This window comes from Pipra filicauda, unplaced genomic scaffold (genome assembly GCF_003945595.2).
Source record: "Pipra filicauda isolate LSUMZ 115617 unplaced genomic scaffold, ASM394559v2 scaffold531_size399970_pilon, whole genome shotgun sequence".
Taxonomy (NCBI): Eukaryota; Metazoa; Chordata; class Aves; order Passeriformes; family Pipridae; genus Pipra; species Pipra filicauda.
Genome location: NW_024104678.1, coordinates 18,322 through 37,384, shown reverse-complemented (window position 1 = coordinate 37,384; position 19,063 = coordinate 18,322). Strand labels below are relative to the sequence as shown.

General features: G+C 66.4%; 1 protein-coding gene across 6 annotated transcripts; it reads left to right on the top strand.

Moving 5' to 3' along the window:
• The first annotated feature begins 1,465 nt into the window (after positions 1–1,465).
• On the top strand, positions 1,466–17,847 carry ADGRB2 (adhesion G protein-coupled receptor B2). Of its 6 annotated transcripts, none has more exons than XM_039387132.1 (30): positions 1,466–1,640; positions 2,725–2,889; positions 3,973–4,137; positions 5,200–5,364; positions 6,097–6,258; positions 6,338–6,439; positions 6,752–6,858; positions 7,518–7,712; positions 7,804–7,872; positions 7,972–8,080; positions 8,154–8,300; positions 9,039–9,114; positions 9,187–9,289; positions 9,772–9,815; positions 11,055–11,181; positions 11,714–11,817; positions 12,100–12,202; positions 12,449–12,599; positions 12,836–12,905; positions 12,999–13,065; positions 13,179–13,264; positions 13,850–13,948; positions 14,714–14,885; positions 14,957–15,052; positions 15,221–15,260; positions 15,412–16,070; positions 16,372–16,407; positions 16,730–16,834; positions 16,988–17,041; positions 17,161–17,847. In XM_039387132.1, exons 1-30 carry the CDS (start codon positions 1,481–1,483, stop codon positions 17,353–17,355), a joined length of 3,933 nt encoding a protein of 1,310 aa, XP_039243066.1. In that variant the 5' UTR covers positions 1,466–1,480; the 3' UTR covers positions 17,356–17,847. The 6 variants fall into 6 exon arrangements, with proteins under 6 accessions (XP_039243066.1, XP_039243065.1, XP_039243068.1 ...); XM_039387131.1 differs by having other exon boundaries at positions 6,094–6,258; XM_039387134.1 differs by lacking the exon at positions 3,973–4,137 and having other exon boundaries at positions 6,094–6,258.
• The last annotated feature ends 1,216 nt before the right edge of the window (positions 17,848–19,063 follow it).

Genomic DNA, 19,063 nt, shown 5'->3' with positions numbered 1-19,063 from the left:
GGAGGGGGTACGCTCCCCCAGGACCTGCCACATCGAGGCCAAGCAGTTCCAAGTTTTGGGTTCCTAACCCATCACCCTTCAGAAACCAACCCCCAGGGAGGTGATGCTGGGACAAGGACACAACTGGCCTTGGGATTCATCCCGAGGTCCCCGAAAGGACAGCCCTGCCCTTGCACCCAGCAGCTGTGCCCTGGTGTGGGGTGCTGGGCACCCCCGGGACAGGGGTGCCAGGGTGAGCTGCAGCCTCCCCGCGGTGACAGCCGAGGATTTAGTGCTCTCTGAAGGAAATTGAATTTGGTGTCTCTGTTGAACACAGCCAGGGAGAACGCTCTCGTATATCCTCAGGATTTATGGTTCTCCCGGGGCGCTCGCCGTGCCGGGTGTAATTCTGCCGTGTTGCTCCTGGGGGTGGGCGGCCCCATGGGGAGCTCGACTTGGTGGCCAGACAGACCCCCCTGGGCATCCCCTCAGCCTCTTCAGGTCTCCCCGTGTCTCTCATGCTGTTGGGAACCCCAAGCCATGGGGTAGGATGTCCCCGGGGAGGATCTGAGTGTCCCTGGCTGCGCTGGTGGTGCCGGTGAGGAGCCTCACAGGGTTACCATTGGTTAAGGCAACACTCGGTAAATTTGGGTCTGTTTTTACAGCACAATCAGTGTCACAGTAGCCTGTGCTCCCTGCTGGGGCTGGGCTGTCCCCGTCCTGTGTTCCACCCTTGTGCCTGGAGTATGGCTGGGGGCTCCCTGCCAGTGCCAGGTGTCCCCATGTCACCTCCTCTCTATCCCCTGGGGACATTGCCACGCTTGGCTGGCAGTGCCAGGCAGCTCAGTGAGGCACTTGTGCCACACCTGGCTGCTCTCCTGCCTGTCACAGCAGCGGGGTCCCCATGGTGTTTTTGGGGGTCGTATCATCGATGGTGCCCAGGGGATCCCCTGCTGTCTCCCACGGCACATCCGCTGGCAGCAGTGGCTGTGCCGTGCCTGGAGTGAATCTGTGGGAACTCACCAGCATCCTGGTGTCCCGGGTTTGGGGACAAGGGACCCCGCTGGAGGACAGGAGGTGGCCTGGGGGCTGTGGGGGAGGCCAGGGAAGGCATCCCCCTGTGCCTGCAGCCGCGTCCCCCGCCGAGCCCTCCACATGCCAGTTAATTTCACGCCAAGTGCTCTTGATGGATCACTTGTTATTTTTGGTGAGCCGAGCCATAAATTTGTGCCACCTCACTGCAGCAAGCTGATAAGTGGGGATGGGAGAGCACCTCTGCCTGGCACGGCAGGGGTACGGGCACCCCGGCTGCACCAGGGCTGTGCCACTCGGGGCTGTGCTCCAGCTACAGCCCCTGCGACTGGGGGTGACGCTTCTGGGGGAGCCGTGACACGTGTTTGGGGGGTCTGTGAATGTGCTCAGCTGTGCTCAACCATCTCTTGCCCTCAGGGATGCCATGCATTGCTCAGCGTGGGGCCAGGCGTCCCTGTATCCTCCTGCAATGTCCCTTGACCCAGAGTGGCCTGTCCCCATCCCTGTCCCCTGCCTGCTCTCACTGGAGCACTTCCCTCTTCCAGGCAATGCGGTCGAGGAGAACCAGAAGGTGAAGACCCAGTGGCCACGGTCAGCAGATGAACCAGGTGTCTACATGGCCCAGACAGGTACCAGCACTGCCCCAGCGTGGGGACGGGCAGGGGGCACTGGTGGCACTGGGCTCAGGTACCCGGGCAGGGGTGATGGAGATGGAGCGGCTCCCTTTAACTTCCTGCCCACGGACTGACTTAATTTGCTCCATTTATAAATTTTTTCCCTTTGCACCTTCCTCTGAGGGTTGTAAAGCAAACAAAAATCCATTAATTGTTTCGTTCAAATGTGTTTATTTGGCAAATCCATCTGGGTGGTTTGAGTGTGCTGCTCCCCCCTCCTCAGCCCCCCTGATTTATGGTCAGAGGGCCCGGAGGTGAGTGGGAGATGGATGGGCCCCGGCTCTGCTCCGTGTGCCTGGCATGCAGATCTCCTTCCGGGTGCTCACGGGGGTCCTGCCCCCCTGGGAGCTCCTGGGCAGAGCATGGGTTGACCCCAGTGGTGACTCAGTCCAGGCTTGGGGTCCCCGTGTGACACGGAGCAGCCACAGCACGTTGTCACCACCGTGGGCGACACGGAGCCTGCGTCCTGCCTGTCTGCAGGACAAATGGTCCCCTTTGGAGCCCTCCTCCATATATCCCTGTTTAATTTAAACGGATGGGCTCTGCTGTTGGCCTGTCCAAGAGCCTCAGAGACATCATCAACCTTAATAAGAGCTGGTTGTTGTAAATGTCAATGTGTGATGGGGTGGGGAGGGGGAGCCGTGGCGGGCTGCCCACTCTGCCTGCCCTGCCTGTGCTGCCTGTGCTGCCTGTGCTGCCCACATTGCCAGCCCTGCCCTTGCTGTCTGCACTGCCAGCGCTGCCTGTGCTGCCTGCCCTGCCCACCCTGCCTGCACCACCTGGGGTGGATGCTCTCCCTCACACAGGGTGTGATCCCACACCCCAGTCCCATCTGCAGGCGCAGCTGGTGCTGTGCCCAGAGGGCAGGGCGGGCTCCTTCACCCCGCTGACATCCTCAGTGTCACCCCTGTCACCCACAGCACCTCCTCCTTATCCCTGCACTCCCCAGCGCTGCCCAACCTCCTTCCCCTGACCCCCGTGGCACCTTCCCCGTGCCCCCCCCCGGGGGGTTCTCAGTCTCCCTGTCTCCCTCCCGCAGGGGACCCGGCGGCGGAGGAGTGGTCTCAGTGGAGCGTGTGCTCTCTGACGTGCGGGCAGGGCTCCCAGGTGCGGACGCGCTCCTGCGTGTCCTCCCCGTACGGGACGCTGTGCTCCGGGCTGCTCCGGGAGACGCGCGCCTGCAACAACACCGCCACCTGCCCAGGTACGGGGGGCACGGCGGGCACCGGGGGGGCTCCGCCGCCGCCTCGGGGTGCCCAGAGGGGATGTTGTGTTGCTGGAGCGTCTCCGGGGCTCTCGGAGGTGTGGGGTGGATGAGGAGGGCGGCTCGGCGCGGTCGCGGCGCCCACCCCGCGCTGGGCTGCTCGGAGCTCTGTTGGCGTCCCTCCATCCTCCGGCCTTCCTGCCTGCTCTTGGGAGGCGTCTGGAATGGGTGCCCTGCACCCTTGTGCCTTGTCACTGGTGCTGCTGCCGTGGATTTGCCTTTGGAGCAGGTTGGCTGGTGGCCTCTCTCCGCCCTCCCTCCTGGCTAACTCAGGGCTTTCCCCTGGATGTCCCCGAGGTTTTGTGCTGGGGAGAAAGGAAAGGCTGGAGCCTGCACCTGGGGGACTCGAGGTCTGGCCTGGTCTGCTGGGGGTTCCCCATTTGCGTGGGGCAGGAGGGGGCTGAGCTGCTCCGTGCATCGAGGCAGGTCACAGGCAGGACGCTGAGGGTCTCACGTTGGTCCGTGGTGGTGTCTGTGCGTCTCGTGTGGGATGTTGGGAACCTGAGGGACCTCAGGGTGCCGCAGTGGCAGCCAGACTGCCCTGACCAAACCTGGGATGTTTCAAGGGATCTGCATCCCCAACAGACCCAGTGTTCCCCTCCATCCCAGGGAGTGCAGCCCTGTCCCGGCATCAGAAGTCATGGAAGAGCATCCTTTAGGATGCTCCTGTGCCACACTGGTCCCTGCTCCTTTCCCGGGTGTGCTAAGCTCCCGTAGGTGCAAGGGGCAGGTCATGCTCGGTGTGTTGAACGTGGTTTGGGGTGAGCCGGGCTGTGCGTGGGCAGGGGGGATGTGTGCTGCCGGTGCCAGGACCCCAGAAGGGAGGCTGGAGCAGGGCAGGGAGTGGCAGGGACACCGCTGCCGGCTCAGGGACTTGAGGTGATGACAGGACAGGCGGTGCCAGGGACCGTGCCTGACTGCACCGCGGGGCACGAGGGGTCTGCCATGGCCAGGACCCCTCTGTGGCAGGAGGCAGAGGGGGAGGCTGGAGCCCGGCAGAGGTGGTGCTGTGCTGTGTTGCAGTTCCCAGTGCGTGGCAGGAGTGGTCCCCGTGGAGCCTGTGCTCGGTGACCTGCGGGCGAGGGGCCAGGACCAGGACGCGGCCGTGCGTGGCCTCGCGGCGCGGAGGGAAGGCCTGCGAGGGCCCCGAGCTGCAGGCCAAGCCCTGCTATATCGCGATCTGCCCGGGTCAGTACCTCCCTCCCTCTCCCCACGCTCCTTCTTCCCACCGGGAATGCCAGGACATGGCACCGGCCGAGTGCCAGGGCCGTGCTCCTGGCACGGGGCTGCGGCGCTGCGAGGGATGGGTGGCACCGCCGTGGGGAGCTGGGACAGCCCAGGGGCTCAGGGATGCTGTGGCAGGGGATGCACCCTCCTGTCCCTGCTGGAAATCCGGGGGGAGAGATGGCACCGTCAGCCGTGCCAGGGTCTCAAGCCCCTGGCACGGGCAGGGGTCCAGCCTGGGGGCTGTGGAGGAGCCGGCTCCTTCCCTGCCTATCTGCTGTGGGTGGCACAGTGCTGGCACCGTGACGGCACAGGGACATTTTTGGGGCACTGGGAAACGGCAAAGGGGGTTGGCTGTGGGGTCTGTTCGTGCACGAGTGGCAATGCCACCCACCCCTTCCTCCCATGTGCCAGGAGTGGCCGTGTTGGTGGCCTGGGGTTTGTGTGGTGATGGTCAGGGGTGCCACGTCAGGGCCAGCATCCCCGTGGGGACCCCACGTGTGGTGCAGGGAGGCCAGCAGGTGGTTCGGAGCAGGAAGGAGTGCGGGAGCTGAGGGGGAGTGCAAGGGGCATCTCCTCTGCAACAGCTCCATCAGGGACATGCCACACATGGCTCGTGGCTTTAGCCATGGCAGCCCCATGGAGATACTGCTGGTGTTCACGGGCTTGGCAGGGAACAATACCAGAGATGCTGGGTTTGGTGGAGAGCGATGCCAGGAATGCTGGGTTTGGCAGGAGCGATGCTGGGGCTGCTGGGGCTGGCAGGAGCGATGCCAGGGGTGCTGTGTTAGGTGGGAGCAGTGCCAGGCTCCCCGGTGTGAGCGTGGCCGTGGTGGTGAAGCCAGCCTGGGGGTTCAGCCCCAGTGACAGTCCCCCAGTGTGGGGCAGGATTCAGCGCCGGCTGAGCTCGGCTTGGGGCGAGCCGGCACATCCGTAGGTTGGACCCGTTGCACGGAGATCCCGGTGTGCATCCCGGTGGCCGCCGGCCAGTGGGAGCTGACGCCGCCGCCCTCCTTGTCCCCGCAGTGGAAGGGCAGTGGCTGGAATGGGGCGCCTGGAGCCGCTGCTCCGTCACCTGCGCCAACGGCACCCAGCAGCGCACGCGCAAGTGCAGCGTCTCGGCCCACGGCTGGGCCGAGTGCCGGGGGGCCCACGCCGACGCCCGGGAGTGCTCCAACCCCACCTGTCCCAGTAAGGCCCCGCGCGCTGAGGGGGGAGCGGGGGGATGGCCACGCCGGCACGGCGCGTCCGGGGCACGGCGCGTTCGGCACCCAGCGCGCGGCCCGGCCGTCCCGCCCTGCGGTGTCACCACCGGTGACACGAGGGTGCCGCCAGCCCCCTCCGCTGCGGGGGAGCAGGAGCCAAGGGGCGATGCCAGGGAGCAGCAGCCGCCCCCCGTGTTGTGCTGGTTCTCCCACCGGGCACACCTCGGCTGAGGGTTTGCCCCCTGGTTGCGCCGGGGGACCCGTCGGTGCCGGGTGGCCGCGGGTCCTGCCGTGCTTTGGGCGGACAAGCACGTGTGAGCTCTGGCGTGTGCACACGGGGCAGCTGGTGGGGCCGGGGACGGCTCTAGGGGTGGGGCAGGGGGGCAGGCAGGCCGAAGGATGGACCACAGGGTCCTCGTCCAGTCCTTTGAGCCCCTCCTTGTCTCGTGGGAGGGGGGGGTGGCATCGGTGGCAGGCGCGAAGGGAGGTGGGCACACCACGGGTGCCCGTGGATGCCAGCAGGGAATGGTGGGCATCTGCACCAGGATGCCAGTCTTGTCTGAAAGAGACTTAAATCGCTGATCCATGGATTTCACACCCCGCGGGGTTTCGATCCATGGCACGTGCGGCAGCGTCGGAGGTGCCCTGTCCCCGTCCCCGCGGGTGCCGCTCGCCGTGCAGAGCCGGGTGTCCCACAGTGTCCCCATCCCCACAGCAGACAGCAAGTGGGGTCCCTGGAACCACTGGAGCCTCTGCTCCAAGACCTGTGACACCGGCTGGCAGCGCCGCTTCCGCATGTGCGAGGGCACGGGCGTGCAGGGCTACCCCTGCGAGGGCACCGGCGAGGAGGTGAAGCCCTGCAATGAGAAGAAGTGCCCAGGTATGGGGTACCCCACACCCCGGTGCCCATCACCCCCATGTCTGGGCTGCTCCTGACCCCCCCCCCTTTCAATGCCCAGCCTACCACGAGATGTGCAAGGACGAGTACGTCATGCTGATGACCTGGAAGAAAACGGCTGCCGGGGAGATCATCTACAACAAATGCCCCCCCGATGCCACAGGTGAGGGGGGTGTGTGCCCCCAGACACTCCCACGCTGGTGCAGGGAGGGAGGTGGTGGGTGGCACTGGGGTCGAGCCACCTGGAGCAGAGCAGGGGCCAGCAGGTGGTTTGGGGTCCAGCATCCCCAAACCCCCCCAGCCTGGAGAAGGGCAGGGTGTGGGAGCTGACATCGGGTTTGAGCACCCCCAAACCCCAGAAGTGGTAGGTGGCATTAGGGTTGAGCACTCCCAAGCCCCCCTGGCCCTGGAGCAGGACAGGGGGTGCCAGGAAGGGGGTTCCCATGCCAGCCCCAACCCCAAATCTCCCGTGCAGGGACTGCCAGCCGCCGGTGCCTGCTGAGCCCCCACGGGGTGGCCTACTGGGGTGTGCCCAGCTTCGCCCGCTGCATCTCCCACGAGTACCGATACTTGCATCTCTCAGTAGGTGCCCGCTCTGGCACGGACCCCTCTGCCCTCCCCTCCCTGTTCCCGGGGCTCTGCCCCATCCCTGGCATCCCAGCAGCTGCCTCCTTTCAACAGCTGGGCACTGTGTGGGGAAACTGAGGCAGGGGCTGGGGCGGGTCTCTCTCCTGTGTCCTTGGGAAATGTCTCTCGGGAGGGGAAGGGCCCCCCAGACCCCTGTGGAATCCCCCAGACCACCATGGGTTGGGAATAGGAACCCTATCCTGGAGCTGGGGGGGACACCCTGGTCTGAGCTGTGTTCCCATGTCCTTAGAAAATGGCTCTTTGGATGAGAAGGATGCCCCCAGACTCCTGTGGATCCCTCACACCCCTGTGAACACTCCCAGACCCCCGTGGGCTTTGGAATAGGGCTCCAACCCTAGAGCTGGAACAGGGACCACCATCCAAGTTGCACTCCCATGTCCTTGGGAAATGGCTTTTGGGATGGGAAGGACACCCCCAGGCCCCCATAATGGCCCCAGACCCCCGTGGAACCCCCCAGACCCCCGTGTCCCGCTGCTGCCCCAGTCAGTGCAATTATCAGTGTCCCCACTGCCTGGGCTTTGGGCATGAGGAGGGTCCTGGGGACACAGAGCGCTGCTGGGGTGAGTGACACGGGTGTCCCCACCCCGCCCAAGCTGCGGGAGCACCTGGCCAAGGGGCAGCGGGTGCTGGCAGGGGAGGGGATGTCGCAGGTGGTGCGGAGCCTCCTGGAGCTCATGGCCCGCAAGACCTACTACAGCGGGGACCTGCTCTTCTCCGTGGAGATCCTGCGCAACGTCACCGACACCTTCAAGAGGGCCACCTACACCCCGTCCTCCGAGGACGTGCAGGTAGCGGGCGGGGGGACAGCGAGGGGACGCGCCGGGGAGGCGGCGGCGCTCGGTCCCCGCAGCCCAGCCCCGCTGAGCCCCGTCCCCGCAGCGCTTCTTCCAGGTGGTGAGCTACATGGTGGACGCCGAGAACCGGGACAAGTGGGAGGATGCCCAGCAGGTGAGTGGCACGGGGGGGGGGCGGGCACAGCCGGGATGTCCCCACTGCCGGGATGTCCCCACCACCCCGGCGGCTCTGGAGCTGTTCTGCCTCCCGCAGGTCTCTCCTGGCTCCGTGCACCTGATGAAGGTGGTGGAGGACTTCATCCACCTGGTCGGGGACGCGCTGAAGGCTTTCCAGAGCTCCCTCATTGTCACGGACAACCTGGGTGAGCGGCGGGGTGGGCGCGGGGTCCCGGGGGGCTGCGGGGAGCCCGTGGTGACCCCGCTGTGCCCCGGCAGTGACCAGCATCCAGCGGGAGCCCGTCTCTGCCGTGTCCAGCGACATCAACTTCCCCATGAAGGGGCGGCGGGGCATGAAGGATTGGGCCCGCAGCTCCGAGGACAAGCTCTTCATCCCCAGGGAGGTGCTGAGCCTCGCCTCTGCCGGTGAGAGGGCACGCGTGTGTGCATGTGTGTTAACGTGTGTGCAGGGGGCTGAGCCTGGGGCTGGGTGGGAGCGGGCACGGGTGTGAACACACATGTGGGAGTGCACATCTGGTGCTGTGCACGTGTGTGTGAGCGTGCACACCTGGGACAGGGCACGTGTGTGAATATGTGTGAGCCTGCACATGTGTGTGAACATGCACATCTGGGAGTGGGCACAGGTGTGAACATGCACATCTGGGAGTGTGCATGTGTGTGTACACGTGTGAGCCTGCACGTGGGAGTGCCCATCTGGGAATGCGCACACGTGTGAACGCGCACATCTGGGAGCCTGCACGTGTGTACATATGTGTGAACATGTACATGGGAGTGCACATCTGGTGCTGTGCACATGTGTTATGCATTTGTGGCACAGCACACATTCTGACATAGGTGTGGGCTGCATACCCAGGCGTGGCGTGCACGTGTGTGCAGGTAAACATGCGTGTGCTGGCATGTCTGGGGCTGTGCATGAGTGAGAGCACATCTGGACGGATGAGCACATCTGGGAGCCCACGTGTGTGAGCGTGTGGGTGGTGTGTCCGTGCGTGCCACGTGTGTGCTGGGGGGCCACGTGTTCCTTCACACGTGTGTTCTCTCACGTGTGTGGTGCTGAGCACACGCGTGTGGTGCTGAGCACACGCGTGTGGTGCTGAACACATGCATGTGGTGCTGAGCACACGCGTGTGTCTCTCTCTGCAGAAGCGGACGAGTCGTCCCACTTTGTCATCGGGGCGGTGCTGTACCGCACGCTGGGGCTCATCCTGCCCCCCCCCAGGTGAGTGGGGCTGCCCGCTGTGTCCCCCGCTGTCCCCCCAGCTGTCACAGCCCGTGTCCCCCCTCCCCGCAGGGCCCCCCTGGCCGTCACCTCCAAGGTGCTGACGGTGACGGTGCGCCCGCCGACCAGGCCCACGGAGCCCCTCGTGCTGGTGGAGCTCTCCCACATCATCAATGTGAGTGTCCCCCTCCCATGTCATCAACAAAAGGGTCTCCCTTTCCACATCAACCTGAGTGTCCCTGTCCCTCTTCATCCATGTGAGTGTCCCCTCCACGTCACCCGTCCCACGGCATCATCATGAGTGTCCCCCTCCCACACCATCAGCGATGTGAGTGTTACCCTTCCTCATCGTCAGCCCTCCTGCGTCACCAGCGTGAGTGTCCTTCGTCACCAGCATGAGTGTCCCTTTCCCCTCCCACGACATCAGTGTGAGTGTCACCCTCCTGTCCCATCACCGTGTCACCTCTCGGTCCCTCGTGGGTCCCGCCAGGCACTGAGAGCCGGGCAGGAGCCACCAGCTCCCAGCTCACGGCCACAACACTGGTCTCCGTGCCCACGGTGGGGATGTGCCAGTGCTGGGGCACCTCAGGGCCACGTCCCCTCGTGGGCTGGGAGCAGGGCTGGGGGTGAAGCCCTGACCTGTCCCTGTGTCCGCAGGGAACGTCCCACCCGCAGTGCGTCACCTGGGACTACTCGAGGACGTGAGTGAGGGACAGGGGGACAGGGACACTCTGGCTGGGTGGTGGGGCTGGGCCAGGGGCCTGGTGGGAGGGGTGGGGAGCAGGGATGGGAGCAAGGATAGGGGAGCAGGGAGAGGGAGCAGGGCTGGGGAATAGGGATGGGGAGCAGGGATGGGAGCAGGGAGTGGGAGCAGGGCTGGGGAATAGGGATGGGGAGCAGGGGAGGTCCCTTCCCACATCCAAGCACCACTGCCACGGGTGAGTTGAGCTCCCACGGGATCGATGTGGCCCCGGAGCCCAGGAATGCCCGTGCCAGCCTGCCAGATGTGATTTGTTAGCGCTGGCAGGAGGGAGGGAAAGTAGGGCATGGTGGGGGAGGGGTCAGTGCTGCGGGGGGGGTGGGGGGTGGCAGTGCCAGCCCCCCTGCCCAGGTACCCGCCGGTGCTCTGTGTTTCGGGGTCACTGGTTCCAGTACCCCCGTGCTGGTGGGGAGGTGTTGGTTGTGATGGGTGTGGCAGGCCTGGCCCCGGGGATAGTCCCCAGCTGTCCCACAGACCCAATTCCTGGTTTTCTTGCCCTGCTGGGAGCTGTGGCTGCTCTCCCTGTGCAGTGGGCAGTGTCACCGTGGGGCACCCCCTCCCTGCTCCCTCATGAGGGGTCCCTGTGGCAGGAGGGCTCCCTACAGCAGGAAGGATCACCGTGGCAGGAGGGGTCCTTGTGGCCAGAGCATCCCCACGGAGGGAGGGTCCCCATGGAGGGAGGGTCCCTGTAACCAGAGGGGTCCCCACGGTGGAGGGATCCCCATGATGGGAGGGGTCCTCATAGACTGAGGGGTCCCCATGGAGGGAGAGAAGCATCACCCACCTGGGAGGGGACATGGGTGCCAGGGAGCTCCTGGGGCTGCCCCTGCCTGCTCCTCTCTACCCCTTCCATCCCCACCACCCCTCCTCCCAAGCCTGGCCCCCGCTCCATGGTTTGTGTGTCCCCCCCCCCACCCCAGACCTGTGTGGGATGATTAAAACCCAAGCCTTTGTGTTGCACCACTCCCAGGAGGATCAGCCCAGGGCAGGTGGGGGCAGCGGGGCAGGGATGGCTTCACCCTCCTCCAGGGGTCTGGGGGGATCCCCTGGCAGTGCCCCCCTCACCTGCCTCCCCCCAGGAAGGGGCCAGCAAGGGGTTAACTCGGGAGAGTTTAACACGAGGGGCTGCGTGTGTTTGATTAGTTCAAATTGCTCTCCCTCGCTCTCCCCCATTAATCAGGGATGCTGGCTTGGGAAACTGGGACACGGAGAGCTGCCAAACCCTGGAGACCCTCCCGGCACACACCAAATGCCAGTGCCGCCAGCTCGCCACCTTCGCCGTCCTCGCCCAGCTGCCCAGAGACCTGGTAGGGGACAGGGTGGGGACAGGGACGAGCCTGCCGGGGACACGGGATGGGGATGGGGGGTGATCCCCGGGCTGGGGGGGCCTGGCTGAGGTGGGGGTCCTGAAGGAGGGTGGGGATGGGCAAGGAGCGTTTCCTGCACCCTGCTAGGATGGGGTGGGTGCTGGGGGGTAGGGGGGTGTCTCCCACCAGCCCAGGAGAAGGGTCCCTGCACCCCCCAGCACCTTCCAGCGCCCCGAGGGTGGGTCTGCCGTGCTTGATAGAGCTTGATATGGGGCACTGCTGAGTGCCAGCAGGGGAGGGGCAGCCCCAGCCCCTGGCGTCCCCCCACCCCATTGCTATTCCACCCGCGTCCCCCGTCGGCATGGAGATGGGCACGGGTCCCCGGGAAGGCGCCTTGGCTGTACCACCGCTGTCACCGACCCCCTCTGGCACCCAGGGGTCCTCACTGAGGGGGTGGAGGGCACAGCTGGGGGTAGGGAGCAGCCGAAGGGGGGTGGGCTGGGCTCAGCTTCCCCCCCCGGTTCCCCCCCAGGCCATGGACCCCTCGGGCACCCCGTCAGTGCCACTGATGATCGGCTGTGCCGTGTCCTGCATGGCCCTGCTGACCCTGCTGGTGATCTACGCTGCCTTCTGGAGGTGACCCGGGGGCACCTGGGGACCTGGGGGGTACCTGGGGCTCGAGGCCGTGTGGGGAGGGGGCAGCACAGGGGGGGCACAGCGCCAGCAAAGGCTCGGCATCGGTGAGATTGAATGCAACGTGGTGGGAAGGGAATAACCTAGGTGGGAGAAGGTGCCCAGGCTGCCTGGCACTGTCCCTGCCCCAGGACAGCTCCTGCCCACCCATTGGCAGCTTGGGGGGACAGGGGACAGGGACAGGGGACAGGCTGGCACCCCAGCCCCACGCTGGTCCTGCCACAGGTTCATCAAGTCAGAGCGCTCCATCATCCTGCTCAACTTCTGCGTCTCCATCCTGGCTTCCAACATCCTCATCCTCGTGGGCCAGTCCCAGATGCTCAGCAAGGTGGGTGCCACCCCCCTGCCACCCTCCCGGGGTCCCCAGGTGGGCACGGGGGCTGCCGTGGGGTCCGAGGCCGGTCACCTCCTCCCTGCTGGCTCCCAGCAGCAGATTGGATTTGGATTAACTCAATCCTGGGATTAAATCCTCTGCGCTGGTGGCTTTGACACAAACCTCGCCGGGCGTGGGGGTTTAACCGCCGCGGTGCCGGGCACGTGGCCGTGTCCCCCTGATGTCCCCGTGTCCCCACAGGGCGTGTGCACCATGACAGCCGCCTTCCTCCACTTCTTCTTCCTCTCGTCCTTCTGCTGGGTGCTGACGGAGGCCTGGCAGTCCTACCTGGCGGTGATCGGCCGGATCCGGACACGCCTGGTCAGGAAGCGCTTCCTGTGCTTGGGATGGGGTAAGAGCCTGGGATGGGGTGGTGGGAGGCACCACCCTGGTACCCCCCCAAGGTGCCAAGCTGAGGCACAGGGGAGGAAAGCAGACCCAGGAGTCTTGGCGAGGCACCCTCAGGCCACGGGGAGTGCCAGAAGGGCCCCATCGCTGTCCCCATCCCCGGCGGCTGGCGCAGGGGTGATGCTGGGGGGGGACAGCAGTGTCACCCCCTGCAGCTCCAGCCTCGTGTCCCTTTTCCAGGGTTGCCAGCCCTCGTGGTCGCGGTCTCCGTCGGCTTCACACGGACCAAAGGCTACGGGACGGCGACCTAGTACGTGGGGACGGGGGCACACGGGGCTGGGCACAATGCCGGGAGCAGGGGGTGGGCACAGGGGTGTCCCTGACACGCCACGGTCCCCTGCAGCTGCTGGCTCTCGCTGGAGGGCGGTTTGCTCTACGCCTTCGTGGGACCCGCTGCCGTCATCGTGCTGGTGAGCTGCCCCCCGAGCCTCTTGGAGCCCCCCAAAAAACCCACCCGGGTGGGCGTGTGGCTGCTCGTGGAGGGCTCCGTGCCCGCCCTGACCCCGTGCCGCTCTCGCCCAAGGTGAACATGCTGGTTGGCATCATCGTGTTCAACAAGCTCATGTCCCGCGACGGCATTTCAGATAAGTCCAAAAAGCAGCGAGCTGGGTAAGTGCCCTGTGCCCCACGGGGGTGTCCCTGGGGCCTGTGCTCCCTCACCCTGCACCCTGCCCTGCCGCGCCGGGGGCATGGCATGGGGGTCCTCCGGCAGCGGGCTGAGGACGGGGCAGACTTCATCACATCAGTGGGTGGTGGGGGCCAAGCCCGGGGCGCCCGCAGCCCGTTGTTGGGGGCAGCTGGAGGGGCAGCTGGGGGCAGCCACCCCCACGCTTTCCTTTGGGGAATGGGGTCCGCACCCTGCAGACCCCCCTCCCTGCCCGCCCCACCCCCTGCCGCTTGGCCACCCCCTCATCATTAACAACTGCTGCTGCCCTCGACTAACCCGGCGCTCTCTCTCTCTCTCTCTCCCTCTCTCTCTCTCTTTCTTTCTCTTTTCCTTCTCCCATTCGCTTTTTGCCTGTGTCCGTCCATCCATCCATCCGTCCATCCGTCCACCCCTCCCCGACCCCATCCCCGCCATCCTGCCTTGCTCTCCCCACCTCCCTCCCCGCCTTCCCCGCGCCTGCATCCCCCCCGCGTGGCCCGGTCCTGGCCGCGGGGGCGCCGGGGGTGGGGTGTGTGTGGTGGGCACAGCTCGGAGCCCCCCCCGTGCGGGAGCCTGCTGCTGAAATGCACCAAGTGCGGCGTGGTGTCCAGCGCGGCCATGACCTCCGCCACCGCCAGCAGTGCCATGTTAGTGCCCGCCACGCGCCCGCCGCGTCCCCCCCACCCCACCCCGAGCACAGCCTGGGCACCCCACGGGGGTGGGCGGCGGGTCGGGGTGGGTTTCAGGGCCAGGCTGTGCGCTCGGGGCGGCGCGGGCACGGGGCGCGCGCGTGTCCCATCCCGTCTGCATGGCATGGCTTCCGCAGGTCACGTCATCGCCGGGCTCGGGGCACGGGGGGGGTCTGTTCCCTCGGGAGCGGGGAGGGCGTGAGGGGCACGGGCTCAGGAGTGTCCCCAGGACCCCTCATCCTGGCACGTGAACCCCCCCAGGGGTGCTGGCTGGGATGTGCCCGCCGCCACCCTGGTCCCCATTCCCGGGGGTTTAGTGGCACTAGAGGCAGCCCTGCAGAATAAGAAAGAAATCCCCTTCCTGCTCTTCTGGTGGCTGTGGGACAGTGATGGTGGCCCCACTCACCCCCAGCCCCCTCGCTGTGGCTGCACTGCCTGTGTGTAGGGACAGGGACACGTGGTGATGCCAGTGGCTCAGCCTGGGGGGCTGGAGCCCACAGGTCCCCTCAGCCCTCAGTGCCCTGAGCACCCAGCCGGTGCTGGCTCGGGGACACCGAGGAAGAGGGGACAGCTGGGTGGCACATCCAGCCCCGGCCATGCTTGTGGGGTGCGGGGCGAAGCTCAGGGGGCTGCTGCGGGGCAGGGGGGGCAACGCTTGGTGGGGGCTGTCAGGGGGCAGCCCAGCCCGGCGGGCTCACCCCGGCCCCTCTCTCCCTGCCCCAGGGCATCGCTGTGGAGCTCCTGCGTGGTCCTGCCTCTGCTGGCGCTGACCTGGATGTCGGCCGTGCTCGCCATGACCGACCGGCGCTCCATCCTCTTCCAGGTCCTCTTCGCCGTCTTCAACTCCGTCCAGGGCTTCGTCATCATCACCGTGCACGGGTTCCTGCGCCGAGAGGTGGGGCGGCCCCGGAGGGGTGCCGGGGGACACCCCTGGCCGCGGGGCCGTGACCGGCTCTGTCCCTGCAGGTCCAGGACGTGGTGAAGTGTCAGATGGGGGTGTGCAGGAGCGAGGAGAATGAAAACTCGCCTGACTCCTGCAAAAACGGGCAGGTGCAGATCCTGGTGAGTGCGGCTGTGCCGGCACCGGCAGGGCCGTCACCCCGCTGGGGCAGGGACCCCTTGAGGCCCCGCCGCTCCCTGTGCTGGCCAAGGTGCTTCATTTCCCCTTCTTTCTCCCTCTCTTTCTCTCCTCTCTCTCTCGCTCTTTCCCCTCTTTCTGTATTTTTATAGACAGATTTTGAAAAGGACGTTGACCTGGCGTGTCAGACAGGTGAGGTCTCCCCTGCACCCTGCACTGGGGACAGGGATGTCACCGTGCCACAGCTGGGAGGGACAGGCAGCACGTGCCAGGGGGTCACTCCTGCCTCCTCACCCTCCCCTGGGACCCCTGGAGCTGATGCTGACCCCCTCCCTGCCCACAGTGCTGTTCAAGGAGGTGAACACCTGCAACCCTGCCACCATCACGGGCACGTTGTCCCGCATCTCCCTGGACGGGGACGAAGACCCCAAGCTCAACACCACGTCGGAGGGTGGCCTGGGCTTCTCCAGCCTGCCAGGGAACATCCCTCCCACCAGCATCCTGGTCCAGGTCCCCAAGATGACGCCCAACGTGGTGGCGGGCTTGGGCGAGCTCGGCGACCCGCCGGCACAGCAGCTCAGCCTGGACGCACCGGGTCCCGTCTACCTGTGCACGGAAAGCAGCCTGCGGCCCTTGGAATATGGCTGGATCCGGGCCCCCGAGCCCCCCCGGGAGAGCGACTACATGATGCTGCCCCGCCGCACCGGCAGCCTCAAGCCCTTCCCGCGGGATGAGGGGACCCTCGGTCCCGGCGCCGACGAGGGGGTGCCCGGCGGGACGGGGCGCCCGGCGGCCGAAGGTGACACCTACCCCGGCTTCGTGGCAGTGGACCACGTCAACGTGAACTTGAACCAGCCCTACGGGACGGTGAAGGCTCCCTACGGCCTCCAGTTCAAGCAGCATCCCACCGTGCGGCAGATCCTGGCCTCGGAGCTGTCGGAGCGCAGCCGCACCATGCCCCGCACCGTCCCCGGCTCTGCCATGAAAGTGGGGTCCCTGGAGGTGAGCGGGGGGGCTGGCATGGCCCGTGGGCACGTGTGTGGGGAGGGACATGTGTGCAGGAACACATGTGCATGTGCATGAGTTACCCCTGTGCCCACCCTCGGAATCCCACCCTCGGCTCGGGGTCGTGCGGTGGGTGAGCTCCGTGTCCCCCTTGGCCGGGAGCGTCGTGTCCCCAAGCCGGTCGTGGCTTGGGGCTGGCATGAGCCCCCCCACCTTGCTCCCCCTCATCCTGGACCTGCAAAGACCTTTCCCTTTTCTTCTCCGTCTCCTCTCCCTGCTCCTGCCTGTCCCCTGCCAGAGGAAGAGGTTGCGGTACTCTGACCTGGACTTTGAGGTAAGTCCCACCGTGGCAACAGGGGTCACAGGGTCAGGTGCCATCAGAGGGGACTGAACCACCTTGTCCCCACTCCCTTTGCCCCACTGGCAGCACCCAGGCTCAGAGGGGATTTATACCAGGCAGTAGTGAGCGCTGGCTCTCGACTAAAACACCAGTGCTGAGCGTGGAGTGGGCTCTGCTGCTCATCCAGGACACCCTGGGAAGGCAGGGAGGGGTGTCAGGAGAGGGACAGGGACGGGGGCTGTGCCAAGGGCTGCAGGGCTGTGCCAAGGGCTGCAGGGCTGTGCCGGTGGCCGCAGGCTCTGCTCTCCCCCCGCAGAAGGTGATGCACACACGGAAGCGCCACTCTGAGCTCTACCACGAGCTCAACCAGAAGTTCCACACGCTGGACAGGTACCGGGCTCCGTCTGCCGGCTCCTCCAAGGTGAGGTCCTGGGCGTCCCGTCCTGCCCTGGTCTGCCCCTCTGCAACCCTTCGCCTTCTCCTCTTGCATGGGCTGGGGCATCCCAGGGAGGGTGGGGGGGGACAGGCCCTCCAGGAATGATGCAGGAGCTGAGCTCTGTGGGATTTTCCACAGCGAGAAAAGCGGTGGAGCGTCTCGTCGGGCGGCGGGGAGAAGAGCACGGCCAACGTAAGTGCCTGGGCCCCCTTGGGGGAGTTACCCCACCCCATCCTGGACAGGGCCAGAGGGTGGAGCGGGTGGCTGTGCACATCCCCAGCCGCTTCCCACAGCTCCCCCTGGCCCCGCAGGACGTGACCAGCCCCGAGGAGCAGCGGCCGCAGGCCCCGGCCGCGCCGCCCAAGCCATGGAGCACGTTCAAGGCGATGACACTGGGCGCCCTGCCCAGTGCCCAGCGGGACCGGCTGGAGCTGTGCCGGGCAGACTGGGAGAGCCCCTGCGCCGGCCTGGACGCGGCCGACGGCGACTTCCAGACGGAGGTGTGAGCCCCGCGCCCATCGCCGCCGCCCCCGGCCCGCGCGGGGCTGCAACGAGCCGAGAACGCTGGGTTTGCTCCGTCCTCCTCGGCGGCCGGGGGGGTCCCTGCCTGGCCGGAGCCGTGTCCCCCCCGGGCAGAGCCCGCGCTCCCCCCGGCGCAGCCGCCTCCCGCCCGTCCTCGCGCGGTTCCTCCTCCCGCCACCCCCCGGACGCGGGTGCGGAGGGGACCCGCGCACCCCCCCATGCTCACCCACGATCACGCCTGCACCCCCCCGGGGCAGGACCGGCCGTCGAGGCCCTTCAGACCTTCGTTCTTTTCTACCGGGATGTTTCTTCACGCCGTGCACCGTGTGCACGCGAGCGGCCGCCCCCCACCCCACCCCGGGACCCCCCGGGGCCCCGGGGCCGTCCCCTCCCAGCCCTCCCCACCGTCCCCACCCCACGGGGCAGGTGCTGTCGTTGTTGGAAATAAAAGTTCACTCTCTGTGGTGCCGTGGGGCCGCGGCCGTCGCCTCGTGCTTCGTGTCGGGGTCCGGCCGGGGAGGGGGTGGCTGTCGCCCCGTGGGGTCCCCCGGCCTGCCTGCACCCCCCTGGCCCCCTCCCTGCCTGCAGGATCCCACCAACCAGGGCTGATCCCGTGCCCAGGCACTGCCGTGCAAATGAGCGTCTTATCACAGGAGCCGGGAGCACTTAATTACACGGTAATTAATCTGTGAGCAAATTAGGAACTTCGGAGGCAATGGCCGTGCAGAGGCGCGTCAGGTGGGCTGCCTGGCACTGCTGGAGCATCCTGGCATCCGGAGCAGGAGTCTCCAGGGATGGGTGCTGGGGCAGCAGGAGCGGCAGGAATGCCAGGCTCCAGAGCAGGAGCTGTGTTGGGATAACAGTGCTGGAGGAGAGGACATCCCTGCCTTGTGGCTCTCAGCACATCAGGGAGTAGAGATTTGGGCTGAGTGATCCATGGTGTGGATCAGGTGCCCGGGCAGCTTGGCTGGGCCGTGGCACTGAAGCCCTGCTGCCGTGGTGTGCCATAAGGTGCCAGGGAGGGGTGCGTGGCTGCGGTGACATTGGGAAGCAGGTCCTGGTCTTGGCTGTCGCTTCTGTCTGGGAAAGGCCACCTGAGCTTCCTGAGGGCTTCGAAGAGGACAGGCTTGGCACAGGCAAAGGAGGCTGCCCAGTTTGGGCTGATGGCCAGTGCCCAGTTCGGATGGTGTGTCCCCATGTGCCGGGCCAGGAGATGCTGCTCCCAGTCCCACCCATGCTGGGACACTGGGGCAGGATGTGGCCCTCGGACAGGGACTGCCTTGGGGCTCGGCTGTGGCTCCCAGCCCTGTGGAGGGTGTGGGGTGAGGGTGATGCTGTGGGTCAGGGGCACTGTTCCCTCGTGGGGCTGTTCTCCCACTGGTTTGCCACTAATGGCAGCCACATCCTCTCGCTCTGGTTTCTGGGAGCCGCCACGCTCTGGGATCCCCCCGCTTTGGGGGATCCAGGGCCTGCTCCAGCTCCCCTCCTCTCCTTCCCAGCCAAACACAGCCACAAGAGGCGGCGTCAGGGTTTCCTGGGGCATCTGTTGGCAATTAGCAGCTTTTATTACTCATGGAGACGCCATATGTGGTGAGGGAACAGAGGCCGGGAGAGAGGCACGGCTCGTGGTGTGTCCCAGCACGGGGGACACGGGGACAGCCCCCAGTCCTGCGGGTCTGGGCATTGATGGGG